General features: G+C 36.5%; 2 protein-coding genes across 2 annotated transcripts; both read right to left on the bottom strand.

The window, feature by feature from the left end:
* Window positions 1-80: 80 nt before the first annotated feature.
* LOC120015554 lies at window positions 81-2,939 on the bottom strand. Its single transcript, XM_038868031.1, has 4 exons — window positions 1,943-2,939; window positions 1,309-1,836; window positions 811-1,227; window positions 81-731 (listed from the first exon to the last, which is right to left on the bottom strand). The coding sequence occupies exons 1-3, from the start codon at window positions 2,744-2,746 to the stop codon at window positions 811-813; spliced, it is 1,749 nt and encodes a 582-aa protein (XP_038723959.1). The 5' UTR covers window positions 2,747-2,939; the 3' UTR covers window positions 81-731.
* A 6,103-nt stretch (window positions 2,940-9,042) lies between these two features.
* LOC120015788 (late embryogenesis abundant protein 1) lies at window positions 9,043-10,126 on the bottom strand. Its single transcript, XM_038868341.1, has 3 exons — window positions 9,733-10,126; window positions 9,522-9,656; window positions 9,043-9,437 (listed from the first exon to the last, which is right to left on the bottom strand). Exons 1-3 carry the CDS (start codon window positions 9,784-9,786, stop codon window positions 9,327-9,329), a joined length of 300 nt encoding a protein of 99 aa, XP_038724269.1. The 5' UTR covers window positions 9,787-10,126; the 3' UTR covers window positions 9,043-9,326.
* Between the last annotated feature and the right edge of the window lie 786 nt (window positions 10,127-10,912).

Below are 10,912 nucleotides of genomic sequence, written 5' to 3'. Positions count from 1 at the left end.
TAAAAATTCTTTACCTGCATATTACAAACCTGTAAATTTGAAGATCAAAATTCTGTAACTACATTTTACAAACCTATATATATAAAGATTAAAATTCCACCATAATAGACCTTTATATTCACCATATCATATTTGTTTCATAGAAGCAAGTCCAAAACAACATTATCTAGATGCCAGATGACTGTCATACATAAGTCCAAAACATATTCAGATGCTAAGTCCACCAAAAACATATCCAACAGATATTTACTAATCTAGTTAGCACGACCCTAATATTATCACTAATATGACTACCTCGTTGCTTTCGTTATTGATTCCTGAGTTGCATTCAGCATGGTAGTGTACCTAGCTTTGGATGTTGCACCTTGAATTGTAAGAATAGTGTTTGGCATCCTCCTGGCACTTGATTTTGTTCTTTTTCCAGGGCTGCATGATCCACCAAAACTCAAATCCATTGGTACTGTATGGCTCTCGGTCATGACAATTCCACCACCACTTCCACTCCCTCGCATCATAGATCTTTTCACTGGCATCTTTGATCTAAAGACACTGTCACTATTAACTCGATCCGCATCAGTACTCACTGCATCAGTATTAGTAGTAGAAGGCCTACCAATGCCACCTCCTCTCATTGGACCAACCTTTCTACCACCTCTACCACGACCTCTTCCCCTAGTACCCCATCTTCCAACTGCACTTTCCATGTCGACATTAACATTCACATTGGGTGGCTGGCAATTTAGAATTTGATATCTTAGTTACAGAATATTATAGAAATCTCATGAATTTTGCATTTAAAACAATGTCTACCTAAGATATTGCAGGATTATGACATCCTCTTTTGTTGTGCCCTAGTCCTCCACATTTGCCACATTTTATCTTCGGATACCTTCGTCTTAGTCGACTGCTTGTCTTAGGCTCATCGTGTTCTCTCCTTCTCTTCTTTGTTGGTCTTCCAACAGATACTTTCATTGGAGGAGGTATAACGGTATCACCACCAGTGGCAACCCACAAGTTCTCTCCATTTGTTGGTTCAACATTGTGATGGTATACCCTGAAATATGTCTCCCTTGTATATGCTTCATGCACAAAGTCTATTGGATCTTTGTGAAGCCATCCAATTGTAGCGACAGCATGAGTGCATGGAATGCCAGATAAGTCCCATGACCTACAAGTACATGATGCCTGTTTTACATTGACAACGTATTGCTCTGGCTTTTTGCTCACCTGTTACAAACAAAGTTGTGTGTTTATTAACTACCATCATCAATGTGATATGTAAAAGACTAATATTTGATAACCATATACCTGAAAAACTGATTGTTCTGAATCTCCAGACCATTTTGCTGTCCATAATCTACTTTTCTGGAACTCTTTAACTAATCTATCGTGCACTTCTGGCACAAGTCTCCCTTGTTTCCTTTCCATCTTTATCCTCAATCTAACATGCCTATCCATTGCATCAGCTCTTAGCTCCTCTAACATTGTGATAATTGGTTTGCCTCTAATTTGCACAATCTTACCATTGAAGCTCTCTGACATGTTATTCACAATGGCATCATTCTTGCTAAATGTGGAGAAAGCTGCCCTAGTCCACAAACATGGAACTATGTCATCCAAATACTTCCAAGCCTCTTCATCTAACTCTTTTACCTTCTGCATGTGTGAGAGGAAATCTTGCATTGTTGTGGCCTTTGCACAATCATATACCAATTTTCTATAATGAGCTCCTGGCCATTTTTTGCTGAAGTTGGCATAAATATGCCTCACACAGAATCGGTGCTCAATGCCTTGTTCCACTTCTCTTTCAAGCTTATCAATGGTTGACACCAATCCCTACAACATAATATATCATATAGCCTTAGTAAGTAGAGTTAACAGAGAATGTATTAATAAATAGAAAACATGTGCAACTTGAAAAACAGAATGTTAAATGTGATACCTTCTGCCTATCAGAAATAAAGCACCATCTCCTCCTATCGAACCCTCCGATGTCCAATAGTAACTTCCTTAAGAACCATTCCCATGAATCTCCATTCTCCCTTTCGACAACCGCCCATACTATGGGAAAAATCCCATTAGCACCGTCATGTGCTACTGCAGTGAGTAATTGACCACCATAAACAGTTTTCAAAAAACACCCGTCTAGACCAATCAAAGGCCTACATCCAGCAAGGAACCCATTCCTTAATGGAGCAAGGCACATATATACCCGCTTGAACACTGCAGGGTCTTCTAGTCTATCCCTGTCCACAAGTAAATTGCATGTGCTACCGATGTTGGTCCTTAAAACCTCGGACATGTAACTTCTCAATTGACCATACTGTTCTTTATGTTTCCCATCGATCATGTCCAATGCTTTCTTCTTTGCTCTATATGCATGTGTCCTTGAAATTGCCAAAGACATGTGTTCCTTTGCATATGTAACCAAATCAGCTGCACTCACTTTTGGCTCCCCTCTTATCTTGTCCACCAATCTCACCGCTAGCCATGTGCTATTGGCTTGCTTGTTTTCTAGTCTCCGATTACACATATGTTGTTTAACGTATGTCTTGATTTGGTAAGTACTCTCCCCTTTGATTTGAGAGCACCATATCACCCACGGGCATCCAACATCACACTTTGCTTGACACCTTGTCTTCTCATTCCTCGCTATATGTATTTGGTACCCACCATCAACCGCATAGCTCTTGATAGCATTTTTAAACTCTTTGAGATCAGTAAATTCCATTCCAAGTTCAAACATCAACTTTTCTTAAGTAACCTTATGATTGAATTTTGGATTTGCAACCATACTTCTCCTAATGCCATTGTCACCATCATCTTCAAATAGCAGTATGTCCTCATTATCTGATTCATAGACCTCTTTAAAATCTTCATCACTGCCAATGTCACCCAAGCCATCACCGCCACTGCCATCATCCCCACTTTTATCATCTTTATTCCCCTCAGCATCATTGCAATTATATCCACTCCCATCGACATCACTATCCTCATTCCCACTCCCATCGGCATCACTACCCTCATATTTACTCCCATCACTGCTAGTATCTCCACTGCCACCATCTCCATTGCCAATAATAGAACCTCCAACATTGTTTTCCAAGGATGTCATATATGCATCAAGGAGATCATCATCCCCATCATCAAGAGAACATTCAACGGAAGGTTTCATTTCAACAACAAACTGCAAGCATATAAGCAAAAAAACACATAAAATGAATTACAAACTCATATCAACAAAAACAGAACACACAATCACAAAAACCTAAAAACCTTAATACCCAAATCTGGTACAAACTCAAATCATAATAAAGAAATCGATTGAATCTACACAATCATGAAAGATATGAGATAAATAAACTCTTACCAGAGTTGTAAAACCTAGAGCTTCAATAAGACCTGAGGCGCTGGTCGATGACTACAATTACGGGTAGATGTTCGGATGCTCTGTTGGGTAACGCCGTGCTACGTGCAAGGTTGTCGAAGGGAGATAGTGATATACGGTTGTCGGTTGTTGTCGAGTTGGAGCCACATCGCGTCCAAGAGAGTGCAGCGACGACGTCTTTTTTGAAGACAAAAGTTTTAGGTCTTTCATGGGTTCGCGTCTTCTGAAAGCCAAATATTTGGGCAAAATTTTTTTTTTTTTTACAAATGCCACATTTTTATTTTTTCGACATGGCATTTTTTTTTCCACATCAGCCTTTGACCTGGTGGTCAACATGCTAGGTGTGATGTTTGACTGCCCGTTTTTGTGAAAATCTGCCCAGGTGATGTAATTGAAACAAAACTGAATTTTGAGTGACTGAGTTGAAACAATCTGAAATTGGGTGACTGAGTTGGAACAAAGAGTATCTTTCAGTGATGAAAAGTTCCATTAACTCACAGTTTCATTTTCGTCCTTAAATTATTTTTGCTCTTAATTTCGTCTTTCAATTATGAAAAAATAGCTATTTCATGGTTCAAGTGAAAAGGTGGTCGAAAAATCCTATGTAGCATATCAAAAAAAATTTATATGACAAACTTTAACAAATTTCAACGTTATATCGCTAAACTATACTTTTATGACATTTTTCGTCTCCCAATTATGCAAAGGAAAATGACTTATATACATAACTTTTAACATACATAATCTACATAATCTATGTGGCATGCCAACTAGGCATGCCACATAGATTTTTTGACACAAAACCCAAAGAAGCATAAGAGATTTCCCGCTTCTCTCTCCTTGGTCCCTCTCCTTCTCTCTTTTTCGATTTTTGTAAAATTTGTTTAGTTTTGTTGCAGCTTTTTTGTACATCTTCCTTGTCTCTCCAGCTTTCTTGTCATCTCCTCATCTCTCTCCAGCTTTCATGTTCTCTATCATCATCTCTCATCACCCATGTTAATGCATTACGAATTAACAAGGTATTTAACATAACTGTCAATGGCAGTGTCTTATTACATTATGTTTTTATAGTGTCTTTGTATATCATATGTTAATACATTACGAATTAACAGGGTATTTAATGTAGCTGTTCATGGCAATGCTTTATTACATTGTCTTTCGATAGAGTGTTTATTACTCATTTGTTAATGAACTACCAGTGTATTTAACAAAATTGACAACGTATTTGACACTTTTCAATACAATCCATGTCAACAAAAATAAAATCCTCGAGGTGTAATTTCCACGTGTTTCTTGTCAATGAACACCTTGAACAAATTCCAAAAAGGTGTCTTTCGCAAACTCCTTTTATGTTTCTTCTTCAAGCATACTAGTGGTGTTAGCCCTTGCATATTAGACCAATATTGCAATGAGATGGGTTTCTTCTTTGTGTCTTTGGTTTTGACCATTCTGAAAAAGAAAGGCCAATTACATTACGCACTAGTGCATGACGACCTTCAACAAACAAATTAGGTTGTGCAAAATGATATGGTAGCGAAATACAAAAAATGCATTCGAAAAACAATTACATATCAAAATGTCAGTGTATTGAACGAGTGCATTGTGCATAATTTACAATGTTCCAAATACAATATGCATTGCCCGAGACCCTAATGGTTACATCCTCATTTCTGCAGTGTCTAAAAAGAGCTTATAATTTGATGTATCTATCAATGTTGCTATGTTTTTTAGACAATACCCAACAATCTTTGGGATAATTACATTGCGCACAAATAGCGCACTAACACACTGGGCTAAATACACTACCAAATGCATGATGTAATAACCTCCTGTGCTAAATACATTGCCAGATTTCATTGTGTAGTAACCCACTGAGGTAAACAAATTGGGAGAAATACACTACCAAAAATCACAACATACATAAATAATGCGAACAAGTACACTACCAAAATAGCAAAGTGTAATCACTGGGATCTTGAACACAGCAAGCCAAAATAATCAAATCAACAACTGAGATCTATGTGAAACGAGTCCGCAAAAGGCTTATGCAAGAACAATAACCAAATACACTTTCATACTGTCAATGTATTGAGCAACTGCATTGTGCAAAATTTACACTATTGGGAATATACTATGCAATATTGCAAGGCCTACAAACAAATTAATTATATTGTGCATACTTCAATTGTATTACACTTTGAACTGACAATGTAATAACGAACCAGAGCATACCTTTGAAATGGGTCTCCATTTTTCGGTGACCGTTTTGGTCGACAAAGGGCTGGGCTAGGTGCTCCTCACCTAACGGAGTTCATTGGTGGTGTCGGGTCACCAAACCGACACCGGAATCCATTGGATCGATGTTTTTTGTTCGGTGAAAACCCACGGCTTCAAGGTGAATTTCCGGCAAAACCAGTGACGGATGACGACAAGTGGTGGCTGGGCTTTGCTTGTGGGAGTCGGGCGCTTCTTTTGACAGCAGTGGTGGTCGGATTGGTGGCTGGACGGTGGAGATCCGGTGTTGGACATGAGAGAGGAAGATACCCAAAACAAATCCATTAAAATACACAAAACAAATGGTAATGTAATCAAAGTTTTTAGCTACATATACAATTAAACGGTGTAAAAAAAGATCATTAAACATAAAAAAAATTGTTTAGAAACAAATTACTCACTCAAAGTTCATACCTTTAGTCGATATTAACCCAACTTCAGCAAGACCAGTCAAGAGAACTGTTGTCATGGACGATTATAGGTGTATGCCGACAACGGTGAGCACGGACGATTATCAACGGAGATGATAAAGCTCGCCGGAGGTATAAACGGGGGGAAGAGTATCGGACTGCATATTGGGAGGATTTTGGAAGCTTCTCTCCATTTGTGATTACCGATGTTTTGAGGGTTTGCATCTTGGAAATGACAAAACCAACTTAAAATATTATTTCCTCTTTTCAGATTTTGAATTTTAAATTTGCACAATCACCATCCTAATCATCATGTCATGTCATTATGTATACTTATGTATACCAATTTTATGTATGTAAAACACAACCGTTATGCAAAAGGTAATTATTTTGTCCCTTATAGTGCAGAAATCAAAACCAAACCAGCCGCAATTTTGTGCTCAAAGAGAGGTCCATTTTTATTAAGATCTAGAGAAGTACGAAAAAAATATTTTCACATTTTTTTGGCTATTGAAACAATGAGGGAATTGAGAAAAAAAAATATATATATATAAGGACGATAATGAAACCATATGTATAGATGACGAACAAAAATGAAACCATGTGTCTTGATGAGGGACGAAAAAATTTGTGTTTGTCCAACGTGGAATCCACGTGTATCCACTGTGTATAAATTATGTCAATTGAGATGCCACATAAGATTTTTCCGACGTTGAAATTTTTTGAAGGATGAACGAGGTACTTAGATCGATCCTACTGATAACCTCTGACTGTTAGATCAATTTGAAATGAAGTTAGAAGTTAGGAGTTTAATTAGATGACCATCAAATCGATCCTACTGGTATCATACTGATCAATAGGACAATATGAAAAATAAAAGACATAGTACTAGTTTTATTGATGCTTTGTATCCTGGCTTATTTAGTTTTTCAAGTTCGATGTAACAATACAAATCAGCACAAAACTTGATAATTTGGTAGCATTTAACAAGTGCTATATAGATTTAATTTTATGCTCAAAATGTGGTGCAATCTGCTGGAGCAAAAGAGATTTTATTTTCTTGGAGGTCAAACTCCACTTGAAAGTTTATTTGTGCCACATTCCCTAAAACAAAAAAATCATTTCTCGGAATAATCATCATACAAAACAAATTGTCTTTCAAATGTGTTTGCATATGGTAAATGAAGGTTTTTGTGTACCGGTGAAGTGGAATATCATTTTTGGGAGGTCCTTCTCTTCGATAGATTCTGCTTTGTAGCATAAGTTGAGTACATTATATGGATTTGGTACCGAATCGGGACCAATTACTTTTTTCACTTCAGCTTCAAGATCCTTGTAAATACTTGATTCCAACTTTGTTAGGGTTGTTCCAGAATCGATTACGATATTACCCGGACTTTGGTGTATGTCTATTCTTGTACCAAGAACACTGATCCCTTCAAGTGTACGGTAGTACAAGGGTGAACCATTTTTTTGCACAAGTCAAGTTGAAACTTTTTCCAACCTCAGAAATCTTAGCTCCATTGCCAAATTTAAGCTTACTATTAGTTCTCGCATTCCGTCTGAGTAAGCAATATGATAATTTTCCTTTAATTTCAGTTCCAAGTGGAGAAACCAGTGACAATATTCCTTTTCCAAAGCCTACAATACCTTGATATCTACTATAAATGCCATGAAATATATTACTACATCCGAACACTGATTTGTTAAAAGACTTTGATCCACTGCTAGTCGTGTTTATAGTAAAGGTAAGGTCTCTTTGCTCAAAACTCCCAACGTATATTTTTTCCCATAAGTAAAGTTGTACTTGCACCCATTTGAGTTCCCACGTTCTTTTTTAAGAAGAGCATTGCAAAACTCAGTTTGATAACAAATCTTTTCATAGGTAGAGGAGTGCATTCTTACGATCTTCACACTGTACCCATATAAGATTACTACTTGTATTGTTGTTTATGGATGAAAAAAGCTTTTCTCAATTGCTGGCATATGTTAATATAGTTTAGAGGCCGTGGTTCTTGTTTATCATTAACGGAGCCATCAATAGGTTTTGGAGTTACTTCTAGCTAATCGTGATAAATGTTTTAGAGTGTGTTTGGATTGAAGGGAAGAGAAAAGACGAGAAGGGAAGAGAATGGAAGTTAGAATAGATTTATCTCTCTCATGTTTGAATAGAAAAAAAAGAAAGGAAAGAAAATTGATTTAATTTACTAATTTATCCTAACTTTTTATGTTTAAGTATTAGATAAAAGGTAAAACATATTTTTTTTAACTTATAAAAATAAGTTAATAAATCATCCATTCCGTCCAAAAGACTCCATTTTGGAGATGAATAATTTTGACAAAAATTTAATGCCTCCTAAATCTCTCATTTTAATTTTTCTAAACTATTCAAGCAAAGGAATTAGAAAGAAACTTCATTTTCCTTCCCCGAAATTCCCCAATCCAAAGACACTCTTAATCGGGTAGCCTTAAATCGATAACAACTTAAAACTTACCAACAAAAGGCACTAATTAAATGCCTAATCCATGTTAAATATGAAAAATGAGATGATAATTGATCACATGCAAGGAAATCAGACATGTTTTTCGTGATGGTTCTGTTCTTATGCCGGCATTTGTTTATTCTCCAAGGGAAGCATATTATATATATATAGTAGTAATCGCTAGGATTTTTAAAATAAACCCATAATGAAATAAATTATTGGTTTTATTTAGGATTAATAGCACATTTGGTCACTAAAAGATACCTCGTGTTTCAATTTACAGACTGAAATATATTTTATATCAATTTGATACCCCAAAGTTTCAATTTGTGTCAAATTACACATTCGGTAAGATTTGCTCAGTTTAAGACAGTCAACATATCCATGTGGCATGTTGACCTTTAAGTTTTACTTTTTCTTTTCTCAATTAAAAATGTCATTCTTCATTTAAAGTGAAAGAAGAATTACAAGATCCACTTACGAGTCAGAATTAAAAACTGGTGATTAATGAAAGACAATACAAAGATCCACTAGGTCATGGTAAGAGTATTATTTCTTACATAGGGAGAAGACTTGCTGCACCATCTCATTTGCATTATTTGTCAATTTTTTATTACATATTTTCACTCCCAAAGAAAAGAAAAGCAAAAAGAAATGGAAGGCCTTATTACATCTTAAATTTCATGCTTATAGGAGATGTCTAAACAGAGAAATCTCAAACCAGCAAAATTAACTTAGTTGAAAACCACTAATTGAAGCAGTATTATCCCTTTATGATTTCCTGTTGCTGCTGCTGTTGTTGTTGTTGCTGTCACCAGTACCAAGTGTGTTCTTCACTGCATCCACTGCACCTTGTGCCATGCTCTTCACTTGCTCTCCAGTCTATATAAGGATCATTTCAAGATCCAATCATTACATTCTTTTACACAATAATTTAATTATATATATATATGTATATATATGTACCTGCTGGAGAAAACCAGTGGCCTGGTCTGTTCCTTGTTTGGCAGAGTCCCCAGCAGATTGGGCAGCAGTGGCCGTCCTGTCTCTGGCTGCATTTCCTGTGTTCTGACCGGACTGCATCCAATCTTCCACATTGGCCTGTACCCATTTTAATCAAATATTAATTGAGGACTCATAAAGTATATACTGTTAACATTATTCACTAGTATTTTACCTGGGTCTGGCCTTGGGTTTGGCCTGCACTGAAGCTTTGCTGCATGTTCGACATGTTTGTTGTTTTCTCAAACTAATTCCGAAGCTTAGAAGTATTGATTGATTTCAAAAGTTTCTGCTCAATTGGGATTGTAATGTGGTGGCATGGTTATATATATATATATTGTTTCCGGGTTGTTTATGATTAGAGAATTTTGGTATTCTGAATGAGTCATTATAGGAACTGCAGGGAGAGCGGGTACTTCTGCTTGTGAAGTGGGCCATCACATACTTAGTCAAGCAAACTGGGGGCATGCCATGCAATGTATTTGACTTTCAAATGTAACAAATTATGGCCCCTTTGTAGTAAAGAAAGAAATACAACTTGTCATTTCAATTTAAGTGTAGGGATGAATTGGACTTAAATGTGAAAAGTATCGCAACGAGTGATTCTCATGTGAAGTAATATTCTTGTAGTCACGCATTGGACTTTGAACCAATTTATTATGTTGTCACGGGAAAACTTCTACACTCGTAAATCTTACGACCCGCGTTTAACCTCATATTAGATATTCAAAGGATAAACGTATTTATAATTATTGATTACCAAAAAAAATATCATATACAAAGAACTTTTCGTGCCATGATAAATGTGATGTAGAGGATTCGATCAATACTTTACATGCAAGGTAAGATTAGGTCCACAAGTATGAAGTAGAAACGTCTAGACAACAACAAAACATGTGACCGCAATCGCCTAACAGATTTCATTTCCAACACAACTTTCGCTTTCGAATTTGGCCAATGAACTTCACATCATAAAAAATCTGCATCATTGAAAAAGCTTTTCTGGCCACCACATATATCTGTGGATGTGAGCTACTCTCGTGACATACTCACCGAAAGAAAGACACTTGCTAAATGAAAGGTGTGCTCACAGGACATAATTGGCAGATCATTCCCGGATGAGAGAAACCGAGTAGCTCAGTGAAGAGGATGCAAAATAAGTGACAAGAATATTAGGAATTTCAGCTCATATACACATCAATAATATTATCTGTTTTGAGTTGTTCGATTTTTCGTAGATATATCGGACTCACACGACTTTTAACTTTCCAAGAGATCATCCATTTCAATAGTACTCTCGCAGAAGCACGCTTAACTACGGAGTTACTACGGGATGTTTTCCTCCAAAGAAAACG

This window comes from Tripterygium wilfordii, chromosome 14 (assembly GCF_013401445.1).
Source record: "Tripterygium wilfordii isolate XIE 37 chromosome 14, ASM1340144v1, whole genome shotgun sequence".
NCBI lineage: Eukaryota > Viridiplantae > Streptophyta > Magnoliopsida > Celastrales > Celastraceae > Tripterygium > Tripterygium wilfordii.
The sequence above is the reverse complement of the archived record's forward strand: the minus strand, read 5'-3'. Positions and strand labels throughout refer to the sequence as shown.

Coding starts and splice junctions, on each gene's coding strand:
- LOC120015554 (XM_038868031.1), bottom strand. CDS start 2,746: ATGTTTGAACTTGGAATGGAATTTACTGATCTCAAAGAGTTTAAAAAT. Junction 1,837..1,942: donor TTATTTCTGATAGGCAGAAG/GTATCACATTTA, acceptor ATTATGTTGTAG/GGATTGGTGTCAACCATTGA. Junction 1,228..1,308: donor CAGAACAATCAGTTTTTCAG/GTATATGGTTAT, acceptor TGTTTGTAACAG/GTGAGCAAAAAGCCAGAGCA.
- LOC120015788 (XM_038868341.1), bottom strand. CDS start 9,786: ATGTCGAACATGCAGCAAAGCTTCAGTGCAGGCCAAACCCAAGGCCAG. Junction 9,657..9,732: donor AAACCCAAGGCCAGACCCAG/GTAAAATACTAG, acceptor AAATGGGTACAG/GCCAATGTGGAAGATTGGAT. Junction 9,438..9,521: donor CCACTGGTTTTCTCCAGCAG/GTACATATATAT, acceptor ATCCTTATATAG/ACTGGAGAGCAAGTGAAGAG.